Genomic DNA, 21,583 nt, shown 5'->3' with positions numbered 1-21,583 from the left:
ACATGGAGTTGTATTAGTACGCGTCGTAATACGGGTCATATCTGTAGTGTGTAAATTACAGCATTTGAGCTTATGGGTCCAAATCTTTGGTCCAAATAGCTTAAAGAGTGGGAAGACTTTACTTAGCGCCATCTGTCTATCGACGGACCTTGGGACAAAATTCATAGACCAATCTTATTCAAGATCCATCTTAAGTACGATCTTGAGACGTCAATACTATTATTTTATTAGTTAAGTAAGTCTTAAATCTGCTCGTGGCTAGACTTAAGACGATTTTTGAACTTACGATCGGTCTATGAATTCCGTTCTTGGTCTCAAGCACACAGATCTGGCAACTCTGGTGGTGGGGGGTGACTCACTTATTGAAGCTAGTCCAGCTAGTCGACCTATTAGATTGCAACGACAGCGGCCAGACAATGAATTACAAAACGCGCCAAATTTAAGTACGGTTATAACGAGACAAAAAACGCAATGCTGACTGACAGGCAATAAATTCGTTGTACATGCAAGAGAGCATGATAAATATGACCGAGTCTTATTATACCGTGATTTTAAATAACGTTTGATCGAGTGTCTTTAGCTACGGCATGAGATAATGAACTAGTTTATACCACGCGACCTGACCTATGTCCTGACCTATACCCCGATCTAAGGTACGTTAGTAACAAATTGTTTACACCGTGTAGACCTATACATAAGTTTGGACTAATCTAGGTAAGTAGTTTACATGTGAATGCTACAAACATAGAGCTTATATTAATGGAGGGGCCTTGGTGTGTTGTGACGCGCGCAGGGAGAATCGACAGAGAAGTGGATATATTCTGTCTCTTTTCCTGTAGCAACAGGTCCGTAACTATACAATCTGAGGCCCGATTCTTGAACTCGTACGAAAAAAAAATTGCTTACAAAGATAACACTGTGCATCCATCAAGTGGTACATAATTTAAGATCTAAAAGATGCATGCCAATCAATGAATGCACAGTATTACTTTTGTATGTAAAAATTTTTTGTACAAATTGTAAAAAAGTTTCTTCGATTCATTCATTACAACTTTTTTGTATAATTAAAGAGAAATCAATAATAATAATAAAACACAAAAAGATAAAAATAAGACATGTAGATATGCAAAATAAGAAATCGTTAAAATATTATTGTAATACAAAACATTACGTACTAGACAGGGTTGGGAAGTAACGCGTTATTTGTAACGTCGTTGCCGTTACCGTTACTTTTTTTCTGTAACGATTTTTGGTAACGCCGTTACTCTTTTTTTAGTAACGAAAAAATAACATTATATTTTCTTTTGTAACGAGTAACGAAACACAGTTACTTTTATCGTTACTTTTAAATATATGGCCGGTACATAAACGTGGAAATATTTTTGCTGTCTGGTAGAAAGCAAGAAGACTAGAGAACAAGAGAGAAAAAGAATTTTTTGCATCTAAAGAAGAATTCATAATTGGCGACATAAAAAAAATTACTAAAAGAATTATTTTAGATTCTTTGTGCTATCTGGATAATAGGTATATGAAATAAATGTTTAAAGTGTACAAAGTATAAAAAATGTAATATGTAATATAGATATGTATTGAAAAAAAAATAAAAGTATTTAAAGATAAATTATCTTCCAATTTTATATTCTGTACGTCTTAGTATCCTATTTTATAGATCTGTCTTATCATTAAGAAAAAAGTAACGAAAAGTAACAATTTTTCATTATTTTTAAAGTAACGGTAACGAGTAACGGTAATGAATTATTTTTTATTAAGAGTAACGGTAACGGTAACGAGTTACTTTTAAAAAGTAACTTTCCCAATCCTGGTGCTAGGCCTATTCTATTAGAGGTAACACATGTACTTAAACCTATATTCGCAGCTGTAATTTTATTTATTTTTCTTTGCCAATTTTATTAATCTTACTTTTTAAATATAAATTTGTACTTAAACTTTACAAATAATTAAAGAAGCACAAGTATACATGTAAATAATAAAAGTGATAAAATAATATAAATACTACATAATATTTATATTAAAAATATTTGAAAATTGTAATTTTCAAAAATATTGAAGTAAATATTTAAGAAATATAAATTAAAACTAAAAAAAGGTTCTAAAACTTTAGAAAGGTTAAATTAAATAACACGTTTTATTAAATGTTTAAATAATTTATGTAATGTTTATTCATTAAACAATATAAGTTTCGTCATTTGTTTCTTATTCGTTTTTTAGAAATTTTGTCCTCTGAAGATTGATGACTAAATTTTGCACAACAAATTATGATACGTTATAAATATGTACAAAATGGGAGCTTTCTAGCAAGAGACACAAATTGACACAGCAATAATTCTGTCTTTGTCTCTTAACTGAATATCAAACAAAGACAGAAATACTGCTGTGTCGATTTGTGTCTCTTGCTGGAAAGCTCCCAATTTTGGCTAAAAAATCACTATTTTTATGAAAAAATGCCGGTTCTTTTAAGGTTAATATGCATACTTACAGATGAAACGATATGTCACTCTTTTTTTCATAACGTCTTTTACAAATTTAGCAATTAGTGCCATTATAAATAGTAACACGTTAAATTAATTTTAGTTATTTTTGTTTGATATCGGCCTGTAACGGCCTAAGTAGGTTCGTACCGCTCGCATGTGCGCTTTCCTTCTAGAAAATGGAGTGGTGGGGATGTCCAACACGAAAAGAGACAAAATATATGAGAATATATTCATGTCTCTTTTGATTCTCTCCGCGCGGACTCTTTTACTGTAGGCATATAGCAATAGCCTCTCCATTAGTATAAGCTCTATGGCTATAAAGCAAATCCATTTATTAGCATTTGCTGATACACTTACATCGCTTTATAGTACACCTCCATTTACACGCGTTACGTTGTATGGCCTAAGATGGGTCAGGGATCGTGAAAAAGTGGCCTGACCCAAACAAGTTCGCAAGTGCTTACATCATTGTGACTTATTGTGTTTGGGTTGAATATAATGTATAGGTCGCGGATTAGACGTACAATGTAAACTAGATCATTTTAATGATATTGTAATCAACCTACTAGATAGTAGCGACACGTGATGGGGATATTATAAATTGCAAAACCTAGTTCAATAAGTGAGTTATTCCCACCATCTAAAATTGGCCAGAGTTGCCAGACTTATGTATACGACCGTGATCTCAAGCAATGTCTTAAGACGGTTAAGTCGAACTTAATGCTAATACAGCTCTGTGATTGGTTGATGACATTTTAAGGTCTTACTTAAGACAATCTTAAACATAAGATTTGTCTATGAGAATACCGGCCATAGTTTCAAAACTTCTGTTTTTAATAATAACAAAAAAATGAATTATTCTTTTAGTTCTATGACTATTAAATTGGATTCGCCATTATTAAGACTGTAAATTCTGATAAAACATAAACAGTGATATTGGATCTATCAGAGAGAAGATAGAATAGAGCGCAGGAGATATGGATAATTGTGTAAGTGGAAACATCAGACTATTAAAAAGAGACAAATCCAAGTAACCTGACTATTATTGTCTATTCGTGCATACCCATTGCAGTTTTTGATATTTAGCTGTGCAATTGTTTCCGTTACGTATGTCACTTAAATGAAAGCAATTTTGAAACACGGTCATAAAGAAAAGATAGAATTCTATTATGCAATATAGTTCAAATGTGCATAATATACAGGAAAAAACGGAATCCATTTAATTTAGATTGCAGTTTTTATAGGTTTAATATCAGATAATTTGATTGAAAATAAAATATTTAGGTCGTTCTTTCATAACTTAGAATTTAAATGTTCGCTTCACCTCTTTTGAGTTATAGTTCATGGTTGTTACTGTGTGTCTCTAGTGCGCTAGTGCGCTGCTTGTACTTGCGCATGCTTTTGTCGCTTGTGTTAATGTGTAATAGTATATGATAGATTTTCATATGAGAAGGACCACGCGACCCATAATAACCTCCTGTAATCATACTTGAAATACTGAAAACAGTGTGAAATACTATCTGCTACCTAAAAACATTTCTAATAGGTGCCCTCTATGGGCCCAGCACGCTTCCATTGCGCCACGTGTGTGATTAAATGAGTTATCTAGAGTCATTCTCTTGTGGGTATCCGAGTTCAGTAGTATTTCGTCGTGTAGTATATGTTTACTTTTCTTTTCACGTTTTGAGTAAAAATGACGAAAAAGGAAACGTTTGACCTCACAAAATTCGACGACACAAACTTCGTTTTGTAAAAGTATGCGGCATGCCGTTTAGAGTGAGTCTCAGATGCGCACAGATCGAAACGAACACCAAATCAAATTCTATAAATTTATCTTAACTCTAACTAACTCAGTAATCTGATTGGTGGTGTTCGTTTCGATCTGTGCCCATCTGGGACGCTGCCGCTATTTATGCTGGAAAATTTGATGAAATTCATTGAGGGGACGGACACCCAGCCTGACAAGGAGACAAAGTTGAAAGAATGAAAGGAATGGAAGAAACGTCAATCGAAGACATCTGTAATTCGGCTAAGTTCAGTAGATCAATCGTTACACATAAAGGATCCCGCATAAAACCATAGGAAAGCCTTTCTGTCGAATTGGCTAAAACTCTGGGAATAAGTAGTGATCTTGGTATACCAATCAAAAATCTCAATGGGCACAAAGCTTCAAAATGGAAGGGTTAATTATTTCGATCTGATCAACGTTCTAGCATCTTGTAAACTTCTCAGAATTTGCAGTAAGGGATAATGAACATTTGCTTTGTGTCTAACATATTCCATGTACCAAAGAAAATAATTAACTCTTAAAAAATAATATTAGGTGTACAAATGAATAATCCAAATTATTTTAAGCAGTTATGAAATAAATTTTAAAATAAATTGATTTTCCCGCTCTTTTGCGATTATATAATATTGACATATAGCTATTCAAAATAACATATAGTTTGGCGAAAGACCCAACATAATCTTCAAAAGTATTCAGTTCAGTAGAGTCGAAAATGGCAACAGATAAGGTGTATATCCGACACTGCATTCTTTACGAATTCCAACAAGAGAAAAATGCTGCAAGAGCGTTCATATCGATTGTTTCCTTTCTCGGCGAAGGTGTTGTATCGTACGATGTGTGCGCATTTTGGTTTAAGCGGTTTAAAAGCGATGATTTCAGTCTAATCGACAAACAACGCCCTCGGAAATGCGACAACAATGATTTGGAACAACTGCTCGCTGAGAATGCGACACAAACGCAAAGAGAGCTTGCAGAACAGTTGGGAGTAACGCAGCAAACGATTTCCAAATGCCTACATGAGATGGAAAAGATTCAGAAAGAAGGAAAATGGGTTTCGCATGAACTCACTGCAACCAACAAAAATCAACGAGTGGCAGCGTGTCTTTCTCTTCTCAATAAGCAGCGTCGAAAGTCTTTCTTGTGGAAAATCGATACGGGCGATGAGAAATAGATACTCTATGACAATCCGAAACGCAGAAAGTCATGGGTAAATCCCGGCGAAGCATCAACATCGGTCGCAAAACCCGCTTCGGAAAGAAGGTTCTTGTCTGCATTTGGTAGAATATCGAGGGCGTGCATTATTATGAGTTGTTGGAACCAGGTGAAACAGTTACTGTGAATTGCTACCAACATCAATTAATCTGCTTGAGTCAAGCATTGGAACGAAAACGCCCGTATACTGGCAAAGGAGAACGTTCAGTAAAATTGTTGCATGACAACGCAAGGTCACACATTGCTTCCAATACAAAAGACACCATAATGAGTCTTAACTGGGACGTCTTGCAACACTCGGCGTATTCACCAGACATTGCTCCATCTGATTACCACTTCCCGTAGGAAAAAATTATGCAAAAATTACTGCACAAAAAATTTACATATTTTTGTGCATGAATTTCTGCAGTTTTTACAGATTTTTGCACAAAGTTTTTGCCTTCAAAAAATATTACATAAAATTCTGCAAAATATTCTGCACAAAATTTCTGAAGGCGAAAACTTTGTACAAAAATCTGTAAAAACTGCAGAAATTTATGCACAAAAATATGCAATTTTTTGTGCAGTAATTTTTACATAATTTTTTCCTACGGGTTGTTCCGATCGATGCAACACGCCTTGTCCAATATGCACTTCCAATCAGTGGATGAGATCCGAAAATGGCTTGACGGCTTTATCGTGTCCAAAGACATTTTTCCGAGATGGAATTCATCAGCTGCCTGAAAGATGGCTTAAAGTTATAGAAAGTAACGGCGAATACTTTGATTGAACAATTCAATTTACTTTTTTTTAAAATAAACCTTGAATGTAGCTGAAAAAAATGGATTATTTATTTGTACACCTAATAATAATAAAAAAATATTATTTTGAAGTTATTTCAGATGGTACCGCAGAAAATAAGACATAGCAAAAAACAACACGCACGCACACACAAAAAAAGATCCGACATCCGTCACGTCCATGCCGTAAATCTTGAATAACGCTAAGAATGGATATATCAAAAAGTAACCTTTGACTCTTCATATCTCGAAAACTGTCCATTTTCAAGCTTTGTGTGTGATTTTTAATTGGCATGCCAAGAACTACTTATTCCCAAAGTTTCAGCCAATTCGATAAAAAGGTTTTTTCCTATGGTTTTGTGCGAGTGAGGCCCGATTGCGCACATAAATGATCGGACACAGTCCCGATTGGACACGGACTCGATTGGACATGGTCCCGATTGCACATGGACGTGATTGCACACGGACCCGATTGCGCACCGACCCGTTTGTACATGGGCCCAATTGCATGCCATACAATTCCGCATCACAGGATAATGAAAAAACAACCTAGATAGCACAGAAAATTTATTATAAATTTTCATAAATATTTTAGATTCGTTTAAAAAAAATATTTTTTAAAGATTATATAATTATTTTCCATAAACCATTTAGAAATGAAACAAAAATTATTATTAACAATATATAAAATATATTTTTAAAATGTACTAAAAAATATGGTATATTGTTAAGTGTCTATATAGTCATTCGTTAAATTCGTTTCTCACTTGCCATTTTTTGCTTAACGTTATTAATTTGCAAAGGATTTAAACATTCGCGCTCACATCACTATTCGTGAACTAAATCCCTAACACGTGGACTGTAAGTCCCACCATATCGCGGCGCTAGCTTTGCTTCTTCTTCAGTTTTGTTATGTATGTAAAAAATCGAGGACATGGCCGCTCGGCATTTTTCTGAGATCCAATAAATAAAGCAAGCGATTTCGTCACAAGGAAGTATTCAAGATCTATTACTTCATTCGACACACATGTATGAACTCAAAATATTTTTTATATTTTTTGATAATAATAGCATAAATATTTATTTTAAATATTTTCATAAATATTTATCATATTTTTTTAATACCTAGGAAACTCAGACAAAAATGTGTACAAAATATTTATCATAAATATTTTTCCATCTTATAAATATTTTATAGTCGCAAACCCATGTGGTGCATAGAATGCTTTGCGCGCGCGCGCACACACACACACACACGCACACACACGCGCGCGCGCGCGTGCGCGTGCACACACGGGGGATGCAAGGGGGGCCTTCGACCCCCCTCCGTCGAAGTCACTAACTAATGTTGTACATTGCAAACAAAGTAAAGTTTATATGTGTTTGTAAATTTCCAATACAATATACACGGTGTACAACTTGGCGGTGTACACTTTTACGTGTCTAAATGAACGATGTACAATTTTACGGTGTATAACTTGGCGGTGTACAAATTTTAGGTGTCCAATTGCACGGTGTACATTTTTATCGTGTCCAAATTGTAATTTGTCCAGAATTTATTTTTCCTGTGTACAAAATTACTGTGTCCAAAATTCTTGTGTCGAAATGAACCGTGTCCATTTGAAACGTGATCATTATTTTGTGTCCATTTGCACCGTGTCCATTTGCACTGTGTCCAATTGTACTGTGTCCAAGTAAACCATTCCCATCTTTTTCGGGTGCTCTTCAACGTAAAGATGCCAGGAGAATATAATGTGGCGCAGCAAAATTTATTGAAGCTGTGGCATGAAAGGTTAAACCACATTAACGTAAAATGTATCAAAGAAACAGAAGAAGTTGGAGCAGTCGACGGAATGAAGATAGAAGACGGAACAGAATTCTTTTGTGAAGCATATGTAATGGGTAAGCAGACCCAAAAGTCACATCTTTAAGCAAGCGGGAAAAGCTGAGAATCCAGGAGAAATGATCCACTCAGACGTGTGCGGTCCAGTAAATGTAGAATCTCTACAAGACTCAAAATACTTTGTTCTGTTTAAGGATGACTGCACTGGTTTTCAGACGGTGTACATTATGCGACACAAGACTGAAATTTTTGATAAATTCAAGGAATATGAAGCTCTAGCATATAAACAGACTGGAAATCAAATAAAGATGTTACGCATTGATAACGGAAAAGAATATTTGTCAAAAGAATTCAGCGATCTTTTGCGGACAAAAGGAATTGTCCATGAGAAGTCGACACCATGTTCATCAACAAAATGGAACACGTGCGGAACGTGAGATGCGGACACTTGTCGAGAGCGCCAAATCAATGTTGATCACAAAGGACGTGCTAAGGATTTTATGGGCTGAAGCTGTCATGACGGCAGCATATGTTTTAAATTGTACTGTCTCAAATCAATCAAATGGTATAAAAAATGGTTTAAGCAAAAACCAGATATAAAACATATGCGAGTTTGTGGAAGTGCTGCATATAAAAATGTAGTAACCAAAATAAAAAAAGGAAAAAAATAGATCCAAAAAGCGAAATGATTTCGTTGGTTATAAAAATAAATCCAAAAATTATCGATAATGGGATGCTATAACGAAGAGGATACGTAACGTTGATTTTAATGAGACGACAGAAAATTGGACGACCAAGAGTTCTAAGAAAGAAGCAGTCTTTCAGATGTCGTTTGGAGACGACTGTGACAGGGAACAAGATGTTGAACGACCACGACCAGTTGAAGATCATCCTGAAGTTGAGAATCACGAGCAGCTGAATAATGAACTGACCTTTGTAAGAAGACAGTTGCGCGATAGAAGTAAATAAGCCGGATCGCTATGGTGAATAAGGTTACGCGTTTACTGTCGAATCTGTACCTATAACATATGAGAGTGTAGTCGTTAGTATAGAGAGTGATAAATAGCAAAAAGCAATGTGTGAAGAAATGGACGCTCTTCGAGAAAATAAAGCATGGACACTTGAAGAACTACCAAAAGGACAGAGAGCTCTCGGGTGCAAATGGGTGTATAGCAAAAAGACAGATTCTAATGGTAATACTAAGGCGTTATAAGGCGAGACTCGTGGCACGAGGCTATGCGCAGCGTGAAGGTGTTCATTAATTTGACACTTTCGTACCAGTACGCTACGAATCCATTAGAATACTCTTGACCATTGCAGCTAAAGAACATTATGAAATTGTTCAGTTCGATGTAAAAACAGCTTTTTTATATGGTATTAGGTGTACAACTTTGCTTCCATCGTTTTCCAATAGATGGCTGTAGCGGTAAGTAGTCGAAATAAATAGATCGTAGACATATAATAAGCTTAGACATTTGTAAACATAACGTCATCGAAATATTAGTCGATTTGTGTCTGCATCATAAAGTTATTCTCGATTGAAAATGTCAGCTTACGAGCCAAATTCTCGTCATTTGCAGGAGGTTTTAATTTTTTGCTTCAATATGAAGAAATCTGCGGCTGAGGCTCATCGAATGCTCTCAAATACGTATGGTGAAAGAATATGTCGAGAGTGGTTTCAACGCTTCAAGAACGGTGATTTTGACGTCGAAGACCGGCATAGCGATGTAAGAGAGGTTTTCGAAGATGCAGAACTGGAGGTATTACTTGATCAAGACTCGTGTCAAACACAAGAAGAATTGGCAGGATCATTGGAAGTGACTCAATAAGCCATTTCAAAACGCCTGAAAGTTATGGGAATGATTCAGAAGCAAGAAAATTGGGTGCTGATTTGAAGCCGAGAGATGTTGAATGGCGTTTGTTTGCTTGTAAACAGCTGCTTGCAAGGCAAAAACGGATTTCTGCATCGTATTGTGACTGGGAAAGAAAAATAGGTTACATAAAAGTTTATACGATCTCAAGCAGTCTCCCCGCTGTTGGAACTGAAGTTTGTTGATTTATTGAAGATTTTTAACTTTTATCCGACGGAAAGTGATCATTGCCTGTTCAGTGATAAAGTAGATGAAGAAATGGTTTTCTTAGCACTTTATGTAGACGGTCTTTTGTTGTCAAGTTAAAAAATGATAATAGATAAAGTATCAAATTTTTTAAAGAAAAGTTTTCAAATAATAGTAGCAGATGTTAAGCAATTTATCGGAGTTAAAATTGATCGTGACCGTATAAACCGTACAATAAAGATTGGGAGAGCATTTATATTTTATATTTATTATTCAAAAGTTGCTTAAAAAATTAAGGTTAAAAAATGAAAATCCGGTAAACCTTCCCGCTGAACCTGGAGTACATTTGTCTCAATTTCAATGTCCGAAAACTGAAGATGAAAAAAAGGAGGTAAAAAATATTCCGTACCAGGAAACGATCGGTTCTCTTCTTTTTGTTACTAAAGTTAGTCGGCCTAATATTGAATATGCGGTAAATCAAGCAAGTCAGTTCCTAACTCATTATAGTCATGAGCATTGGCAGGCGGTTAAGAGGATTTTTCGATATTTGAAGGGGACTACAGATCTCGGAATTGTTTATGGAAACAGTGGGAATAATTGCGAATTATACGGATATATGGATGCAGATTATACTAAATGTGCTAATACGCGGAAATCTACAAGCGGATTTATATTTTTGTTAAACGGTGGTGCAATGTCATAGGTGAGTCAAAAATAGTGTGTAGTCGCGCTCTCTACAACAAAAGCTGAAAACATTGAATTGGCTGCAGGTACGAAAGATGCAATATGGTTACGTCAAATCATATCAGAACTAAGATTTGTATGCGATAAGATTCTTATGAATGTTGATAATCAGTCGGCGATTAAATCGACAAGAAATCCAGAGTATCCAAAGAAGACTAAACATATCGGTGTGCGTTACCATTTGTTCGTGATATATATGAGCATGGTGACATAGATGTAAGATACATAGATACAAAATCGCAACTTGTAGACGTATTTACAAAGCCAGTGGCAAAAAAGCAGTTTAATCATTTGAGAAGTAAATTAGGTGTGCTAAACGGACCTAAATAAGTGAGAGTATTGAAAATAAAGTATTTAGGTCGTTCTTTTATAACTCAGAATTTAAATGTTCACGATATGTTGCACTTCTTTTGATTTATAGTTCATGGTTGTTACTGTATGTCTCTAGTGCGCTAGTGCGCTGCTTGTACTTGCGCATGCTTTTATCGCTTGTGTTAATGTGTAGTAGTACATACATAATAGTTTCTCATATGAGAAGAACCACGCGACGCATAATAACCTCCGTTCCTGTAATCATATTTGAAATACTGAAAACAGTGTAATCTGCTACCTAAATAAATTTCTAATAAATTTATTGAAGTATTTTCATAATAGTAATTACATTTAATTTTATTTTTATATCTGAATATAGATTTCCTTCAGATATTGTTTTGAAAAATAAATGGCTTCATGCCCTTGGAATGTCTTTGCTAAGGCAAGGACAATCAGATTACTTCGACTTTTCACTTTTTTTAATTGCCTGATGCTCTTTTAGATGGCTCCCGCGCTCTATTCTATCTAAGATTCATCTAAAATTTATACGATAAAGAAAAAAAGCTTGATGGCCTGGCAAAAAATTTCTACAAAATTCTTAAAAAACTACAAAAACATACAAAAGTATTCCAATTCTAACATTTATCTTAGAAAAATGTTAAAATTAAAACACTTTTGTAAATTTTTGTAGTTTTTTTAGAATTTCGTAAAACTTTTTCTGCCAGCGATGCTTGATTCATAGAATTATTAAGAAAAAACCCATATTTTACTAAATTTCCGTTATTTTGAAAAGGTTAGGTTAGGTTACAGTGAATTGGGATTTAAAAAAAATTTCTCGTTAAACTTTAACTATTTTATCCACCTTTGGACGCGGTTAAAAATGGATCCTAATACTTTTTTTACTCGAAAAAAATATCAAAAAAATTTTTTTTCCAATTTCTCGGTACTTTTCAACTTAAAATCCGCCATACTAGTTTTCTGAGGCATAAAAATGCAATTTTGATCTAAGAAATTAAAAGAGCACACCCAAAAATAGTAAGATACATGATTTTGGTCAAAATATTTTCCATTTTTCGTATTAAAAATAAGGCTAAAAAATGAACAAGAAATAGCGTATCTTTGAGCGTTAATGGGTTAAATTAAATCGCATTTTCGTAACACTTAAGATAGTTAAAATCTGTTTATAATTATATTTTAAAATTACAAGAGTATCATTATTATCAACAGCTATTTTTGTATTGATAATTCTTTAAGATCTTCTTTACTTTCAGAAACAATTATTTCTTCAAACATAAGGAAGAAATCCCTTTGGTTGGAAACCAAAGGAAACAAAAATTAATAAAAAATAGCAGTAACTTTTTTGTGAAGAATTTTAAGACAATTTTTATCCAAAACATTTTCTGCATTTATTTTCAAAAAATTCAGTAAAATTTTGAGGAAAATAGTTTTAAAATGTTAATAACAATAAAGTGAAAGGATTGAATTCTTAATACGCTGATCAACTATTTTAACTAATTCTAAAATCGAAATGCCACTTATCAATAAATTTTTCATTTTTTGTGTCTAATGTAATAAATATTAAAGACAATATTGGGAATTTGACTACTTCCCTGTATCTTCTATATAAATGTATAAAAAAATTTTACAATAGTTGTTTTTTTTCGCTAACCTGTTAGCAATGCGATCGTCATTTAGTACTAAGATAACGAAAGGTGCGTCTTAGCATTTACATCGCTGTACATTATATCATCCTTATTGTTTAAATATTAACGACACAAGCACAGTATAATGTTGAAGAAACAAATCATACATTTCCTCATCTTGTCTCTTAACCCTCCCTCAACAAACCTATCGTCAACAAGGTTGTCGATAAAACTGTTTCTTAAATATTTATCAATCAGACTGCAATATCTCCTTTCGTAAAACACATACAAGCCAAATAAAAATATTTATCTTATACAAATCAAACCCAAGCTATCGATTGAACTTAGTCAGGACTTGATCGGTTTAGTTATTATTGAAATCTAAAGGATCTAGTAAAACGTAAAAAATATCCAATTTATTTCACTGTTCATACATACACTTAGCGTGAGATATTATCGTGCTTCTTTATTTATTTTGGCGAATATTTAAATATTATTGTAATATCTTTATAACATTTCAATAATATTCATGCTACATCTCATTGTAACATTGCTGTAGTATTGCTATTACACGTAAAATATTTTTCATGTATGATCATATACGAGTAATCCATTTTAAATAATACGGGTAAATTTCTCGTAAACTAATATACTCGTAAGCGAAATATCAAAAAATGTTTCAGACAAAAGTTGTATGGTTTTGAGGGGAGGGGGGCATAAGATGGTACTATTAGTTTAACCTTGGATGGTCATTTGTAGGTCACGTGAAGCTCACCTTCAATTTTTTAAATGAAATCTACTATTTTTCATTACATATTCTTGTAGCTTACATCGAGAGCTTTCCAAAACACTATAGTTAAGTTATTTTTTATTAAGTATTTTTCAAGTTATAAGGCTCCGTATCTTGCCTTGACTGGTTAAATTCTATAAGATAAGGCTGTCGGAAAGTGAATATAAGATATTTTGTATTTTATGTCAATATACTACAACTTTAGAGCCTTATAACAAAAAATACTTAACCTTCTGTCTACACACTGGGTTACAGTAATCCAAGCCAATTTTGAAATGCCCGCTATTTAAAAATATTTAATAAGCGGGACCTGGGACTGAAGGGGGGGAAGAGTTAGAATTGTGCTCTACTTACTCCTCTTTGGGCATTGTCAGTGTTCCGAAAACATCAGAAGTAGGAGCATCGAAAGTGTATGGGTTAAAGTTACCCAGTGTGTAGGGAACGTAACAAAAAGTAGAAAAGGTCCAAATTTCAAGTGTAAGTAAAGTTATTTTTTGTTCATTAAGTATCATTTACGCATACAGTACTTATATATATTACAATTTATATATAAAAATATGAAGCAACTATACAGGAGAGCACGTAGGCGACGTCAGGCTTCACCGATGCTTCATCGCAACATTACAAATTAAGCCATTAAGGCGCATGCCTCACACAGTCGTGATAACACTAAACTAACTACGGAATTCATAACATGGGTGGAAAAAGTTATCCGTGTTTTTTCTTTTTGCAAAATTTTATTGCTTAAACAAATTGTTTAAAAAATGTCATTTTTGAAAAATTGAAAGTGCTATTTTATTCCACATCGAAAAATAAGAAACTTTTATATTTGTAATTTTTGATCTGAGGCTTTGTTTACGCGTAAAATTGTTATAAGCAATTAGCATATGCAAAATCGGCTTTTACCCATGCTCTAAATAATGCTAAAATATGAAAACCAATACAGGATTTATAAAACAAATGAAAAAAGGTTACTCGTGTTTTTCTTCTTGCAAAATTAAATTGTTTAAACAATAATTGTTTAAACAAATTGTTAAAAAATGTTATATTTGAAAAATTAAAAGTGCTCTTCTATTCTACGTTAAAAAATAAGAAATTTGTATTTGTAATTTTTTGATTTGGTGCTATGTTTATGAGTAAAATTGCTATAAACTAAAACTGTCCACGGTTTGTATTTTTCAGACGATCTCTGAGGGGCTCATCGGCCAGCGGCACCCCACTTACGCTCAAGGTCTTAGCGCGAAGCTCTGTCTCAGTGACGGCGCATCTGTAACACGATGTTGTTCCGTATGCCCCTTAACTAAATATTGTCAGTTTTTTAAAATCGCGATTTTTTTATTATTATTTTATATTTATATTTATATATATTTATTATTAAATTATATTAATATTTATAATAATTTTGACAATAGATTTCCACATCACTCATGAAGTTGTTGACGCGTTTTTTTTTTTATAGCGATTTCCCCTGTACGCTTAATCCACTTAAAAAGAAGAATTAAAAAACGACTAAAAAGCGAAAAATAATAGAGATTCTGATGTATCTGGACGCCATATTGGATCGGCCATTTTGAATTTCATACTTTTAACATAAAATTATTTTCAGCGACACCCTGTAAACATACTTTCTAAAACTTTCCACTTATTCCACCTGATATATCAAATATAGCTTTTATCTTTAAGAGGTAGTTTTCACCCTTCAGAGTGAATCTTGGCAGATAAAAAAAATAGGTATTAAATTTCTTTATAGTTTTACAAATGTGCAGTTTCATTAAAATCGGAGAGTGACACTTCCGTAGGTTTACTTGTCAGTGACGGCGTATCTGTAACGCGATGTTGTTCCGTGCCCCTTAAATAAATATTGTCAGTTTTTTTTATCGCGATTTTTTAATTATTTTTTATTATTATTATTTTATACTTATATTTATATATACTATACTACTAAAAAAAATTGAAACCTCTTCTTTTAAACTCATTTTGGCGATTTTAGTTATCTTTTTTGTCACCAACGTGGCACAATGATGAAGCTTGACCCGTTAAAATAAAAATTTTTAATGTGAATTTGCTGCCCTGCATCTCGCGTGAAAAAAATCATAGAGTATTTATGTTACTTGCATCTTAGAGCGGGATCTTCTTTCTTTATTTTGAGTGGTTGTTTATTGCTGAACGATTTTTTTTGACCGAATTATTGAGCTTTTAAGAAAAAATTGTCATTTTGACTTTCATCGCTTGTTACTCGTGAACAAATCGACGTACAGCGCTCAGCAAAAAAGCGTTGGAAAGCTGAAAGTTTGCACTTTTGAATGCTGTTATTAATTTTTTCACAGATTTACTTTTTTTTTAACAACAAATCGCGTTCAAAGTTTACGTAAAAAATCGCATATTTTACGGTTTTCATTAATTCAAGGGACTGTTGTGAAGAAAGATCCAATCACATAGCTAAAGCAAAGTTTTATAGTACGATTACTCCCCAGTAATAAATACTAACGTTCATGGAATAAAACATTTTTATTCCACGTATTTATCATTCTTGAAATTGCTGAAATTGTTTACAGTTTTTTTTCAACAATTTTTTTACACCCTTTTGACCAAGTTACAAAGTCAACTTTACATTTCTTTTTAAATGACGCTTACCGCCGGCATTAGCGTTATTCAATGTGCACCACGTGGAAGATGCCGGTCAGATTGTGCACATCGCGCGTGCACGCGTGTGCGTATGTGTTTCACAGGAAAGATAAGGACCTCGCGGTTCGTCACGCGCGCGCTCGCGGCTGTTCCTTGCGACTTCTTAAATGTCGTTTTATGTTGTTTCAAATGCGTTAAAATGTTTATGCGGCATTTTGAAAATTTCGTATACAAGCTCAATACTCTACGAGAATCGTCTGTGTGTTAAACATTTGTTTTAAAGCTTGCATACATAAACATTCATGTAAACATTACGAGTACGCACCTACTCACATACATACCGTAATGTTTATAAGTAATGTTTACGTACAAAGAGACTTTAAAATAAATGTTCAGTACACGACGGGTCTCGTAGTATTGAGCTATATGAAATTTTTTTAATGGTGTGTCTATCTCTGTAATGAGTAAAGTTTGATCACGAGACAGGACGTTATACGAGACGTAAAGGCAGTGATCGTAATCGAATAACTACTGTTAGACAAGATTGAGAAATTGTTCGCTACGTTTTGCAAAGATAAACAATAACTGCAAAGAATATTCGCAATAAATTTCATTAACAAAACGTATCTGAACAAACGATTCGTAATCGTTTAGTTTAAGATATAAAAGAAGCCGACCTACATTCTCGTCCTTGTGCGTGAGTGCCAAGTCTTACCCTTAGACATTGTTAGATTCGTCTTCAATTTGCATGCAATCACATAAATTGGACCGCGAGAAAATGGAAAAATGTGTACTTTTCTGATAAATCGCCTTTCTGTCTTTACAGCAATGACGCTCGTACACCTACTTGGCAAAATGAACGCTATGATTGGCGCTGCGTTATACCAGTACGAGCCCATAACGGTGGCTCTGTGATGGTGTGGGGGTGTATTTCAAAACAGAACGAACTGAATTAGTGATCCTGCTACCTCCTGCAATCACAAGTGTTCGATACATAAAATTCTTCGACCTTACAGATTGCCTTACGTTTATCGCATCCGAATTTTGTGTTTATGCAGGACAACGCTCGTCCTCATACGGCAAATGTAACTAGACGCTTTCTCGATCTTGTCTAACAATAGTTATGTACGTACATTATTCGACCAAGACCACTGCCTTCACGTCTCGTATAACGTCCTGTCTCTTGATATCGTGACCAAACTCTACTCACTACAGAGATAGACACACCAACATGATGCACTACATGACGCACGCGAAAACCTTCTTCAAGAAGTGCGATTATTTGTGCAACTTCTGTTGCAGGCAAATGTCTACGCGGCATTTTGAAAATTTCATATACGAGCTCAATACACTACGAGAGTCGTCTGTTGTGTACTTAACATTTCAAAGTCTCTTTGTATGTAAATATTACCTGTAAACATTACGGTATGTATATGAGTAGGTGCGTACTCGTAACGTTTACATGTAATGTTTATGTATAGAAGCTTTAAAATAAATGTTTTAACAAACACGCAGACGATTCTCGTAGAGTATTGAGCTTGTATACGAAATTTTCAAAATGCCGCGTAGACATTTGAACGCATTTAAAACAACATAAAACGACATTTAAGAAGTCGCAAGAAACAGCAGCGAGCGCGCGCGTGACGAACCGCAAGGTCCTTACCTTTGCTGTGAAACACACACTTAGGGTACAGTCCCATTAAGCACGGATCGGAATGACGGAACGGATTCTGCTAGAGACTTCTAGTGAATTCTTGATCCGGCTGTTCCGTCCGATCAGAACGTCTATATTTTCTCAATTCCGGACGGATCGGGCGGGTTTCTGACCACACAAGTTTTAAAACACCATTGTATTAGAAAAACATCATTAGTAGACCTATTCTGTAACTCTTAACGACAGTTCGGTATCGTTATATTGTTATATAATACAAAAACGATACGATACGATACGTATCGTTATATTGTTATGTTGAAAACAACTTTCGCACTCTCGAACACCGATACAGCATGCCAAGTTAGCAAATTCTTCGCCATTTGCAGTTTTTTTAACATAATTAATAAGATTGTTTTTTCATCCATCGTTATATGTTTCAAAATATATATATTTTCATACAAGCTCCAGCAAGCTGATATTCAGCAATGTTCAGATATAGATGTAGAATTGTCCAGACAATACGACTTCGCCAAAAATACGTAGTTGAAATCACAAACTCGGGTCAAAGGAGCACGTGCGCAGTCCCACGTTAAAATTAAAGTTGTCTAATATTATAAAATATTGTTTACGTTTCTTTCAATTTCTTCTCTCAACTTAACTACGCATGGTTACAAAATATATTTCATTCTTACAATTCAGTATTTCAGAGTATTCACATCAATGTTATCGGCAAGATAATTGCACAAATTATGTATGTTATTGCTTCAGTCGCATCAAAATAACGAAATATCGATAAATTAAACATATTAACCTGCGACCAATGTGACATCCCGTTCCGTTTTTGCTACATGGGACTGGTGGAGCAAACTTTTACGGAACGAAACTGGAACGGACTGCTCAATTCTAGAGAAATCCGATCCGTCATTCCGATCCGTGTTTAATGGGACTGCACCCTTACACGCGCGCACGCGCGCACGCGCGATGTGCACAATCCGACCAGCATCTTCCACGTGGTGCACATTGGATAACGCTAATACCGGCGGTAAGGGTCATTTAAGAAGAAATGTAAGATTGACTTTGTAACTTGGTCAAAAAAGTGTAAAAAATTGTTGAAAAAACGTTGTAAGCAATTTCAGCAATTCCAAGAATAATAAACACGTGGAATAAAAATGTTTTATACCATAAACGTTAGTATTTATTACTGGAGAGTAATCGTACTATAAAACTTTAGCGATGTGATTGGATCTTTCTTCACAACAGTCCCTTGAACTAAATGAAAACCGTAAAATATGCGATTTTTTACGTAAACTTTGAACGCAATTTGTTGTTAAAAAAAGTAAATATGTGAAAAAATTAATAACAGCATTCAAAAGTGCAAACTTTCAGTTTTCCAACACTTTTTTTCTGAGCGCTGTACGTCAATTTGTTCACGAGTAACAAGCGATGAAAGTCAAAATGACCATTTTTTCTTAAAATCTCAATAACTCGGTCAAAAAAAAATCGTACAGCAATAAACAACCACTCAAAATAAAGGAAGAAGATCCCGCTCTAAGATGCAAGTAACAAAAATACTCTATGATTTTTTTCACGCGAGATACAGAGCAGCAAATTCACATTAAAAATGTTCATTTTAACGGGTCAAGCTTCATCATTGTGCCACGTTGGTGACAAAAAAGATAACTAAAATCGCCAAAATGCGTTTAAAAGAAGAAGTTTCATGCTTTAAAACGCTTTTTGGGTTTTGTTTCTGCGATGATTTTTCGCTGAGTTGCAGCAGTTCGAAAATAGCCTAAGTTTTCGGTATACAAAAAGTGTACCCTATTTTTTTTTTAGTAGTGTATATTTGTTATTAGATTATATTTAAATTTATAATAATTTTGATAATAGATTTCCACATTACCCATGAGGTACTATTGTTGACTTGTTTTTTTATAGTGGTTTCTCCTGTAGGCCTAATCTATTTGCAAATACATATTCTTTCTATTGTCGAATCGTACGAACGCCCGTAGTCTTACAAAATTTTAATGTTTTAATTTTTCTCGTTTTTGATCATCGCTTTTTAATTCTTCTTTTTAAGTAGATTAGGCCTACAGGAGAAACCACTATTAAAAAACGTGTCAACAATAGTATCTCATGGGTAATGTGGAAATCTATTGTCAAATTTATCATAAATATAAATATAATCTATTAATAAATATATGTAAATATAAGTATAAAATAATAATAATAATAAATAATTAAAAAATCGTGATTTAAAAAAAACTGACAAAATTTAGTTAAGGGGCACGGAACAACATTGCGTTACAAATGCGCCGTCACTGACAAGTAAACCTACGAAGGTGTCACTCTCCGATTTTAATGAAACTGCACATTTGTAAAACTATGAAAAAAATTTGACACGTATTTTTTTTATCTGCCAAGGTTCACTCTGAAGGATAAAAACTCTTAAAGATAAAAGCTATATTTGATAGATTAGGTGGAATAAGTGGCACTTCTAGAAAGTAAAATGTTTACAGGGTGTCGTTGAAAATAATCTTATCTTAAAAGTATGATTTTCAAAATTTCCGATCTAATATGGCGTCCAGATCAGAATTTCTATTATTTTTTGTGAAAATGAGTAAATTAGGAATTCTTGTTACTACAGAATTTAAATTTTCGATTTGTGGAATCGATGAAATTAATTATGGTATTAAAGGTATAAAATTTTAACTGGCAATCCCAACATGGCAGCTACATACATTAAAATTTATTATTTTTTTGCAAAAATGTATAAATCCAGGTCTTTTTCATGAAGTTTAAATAAATGATTTCTGAGATCAATGAGTATAAGTAAGTCCCCTTGCCTCTCACTCTTCGCTTTATTACACTGAGAGGTAAGGGGACTCACTGTAATAAAGCACCCTGAAGAATGAGAGGCAAGGCGACTCATTATTTATATTCATTGATCCCAGAAATCATTTATTTAAACTTCATGAAAAAGACCTGGATCTATACATTTTTGCAAAAAAATAATAAATTTTAATGTATGTAGCTGCCATGTTGGGATCGCCAATTAAAATTTTATACCTTTAACATCATAATTAATTTCATCGACTCCACAGATCGAAAATTTGAATTCTGCAATAACAAGAATTCCTAATTTACTCATTTTCACAAAAAATAATAAAAATTCTGATGTATCTGGACGCCATTTGGATCGGCCATTTTAAATTTCATATTCTTTTTTCATATTTCATATTTCTTTTAACATAAGATTATTTTCAGCGACACCTTGTAAACATTTTACTTTCTAAAACTTTCCACTTATTCCACTTGATACATCAAATATAGCTTTTACTTTTAAGGGGTAGTTTTCACCCTTTAAAGTGAACCTTGACAGACAAAAAAAAATATGTGTCAAATTTTTTTCATAATTTTACAAATGTGTAAAGCTTCAATGAATTAAAAAATTATTTTCTAATATTTTTTTTTGTAATAAATATTTTTTGTAATAAATAAACTCATAATAATTATGAGTACACGATCTCGAGCAAAACAGACGCATAAGTTTTTACTTATTTAAGAAATCACTTTATATCATATATTTTAATCCATATTTGTGACCACATTTTTGTTTTCGATATATCTGGGAACATGTCTTAAA

General features: G+C 33.7%; 1 protein-coding gene across 5 annotated transcripts in view; it reads right to left on the bottom strand.

Annotated features, from left to right (window-relative positions):
* The window catches only part of LOC105836778 (alpha-mannosidase 2), a 129,113-nt gene that overhangs the window by 17,778 nt on the left and 89,752 nt on the right, over positions 1 to 21,583 (bottom strand). Inside the window, exon 7 of one of the 5 annotated variants that reach the window (XM_036293554.1) lies at positions 11,432 to 11,483. The exons of the other annotated variants lie outside the window; for them this stretch is intronic. Coding sequence (XP_036149447.1) covers positions 11,432 to 11,483 — 52 coding nt within the window. The remainder of the gene's footprint in view (positions 1 to 11,431; positions 11,484 to 21,583) is intronic. 5 annotated transcript variants of the gene reach the window in all.

Source organism: Monomorium pharaonis, chromosome 1, assembly GCF_013373865.1.
Source record: "Monomorium pharaonis isolate MP-MQ-018 chromosome 1, ASM1337386v2, whole genome shotgun sequence".
In the NCBI taxonomy this organism is placed as follows: domain Eukaryota; kingdom Metazoa; phylum Arthropoda; class Insecta; order Hymenoptera; family Formicidae; genus Monomorium; species Monomorium pharaonis.
This window is presented reverse-complemented; position numbering and strand designations above follow the sequence as displayed.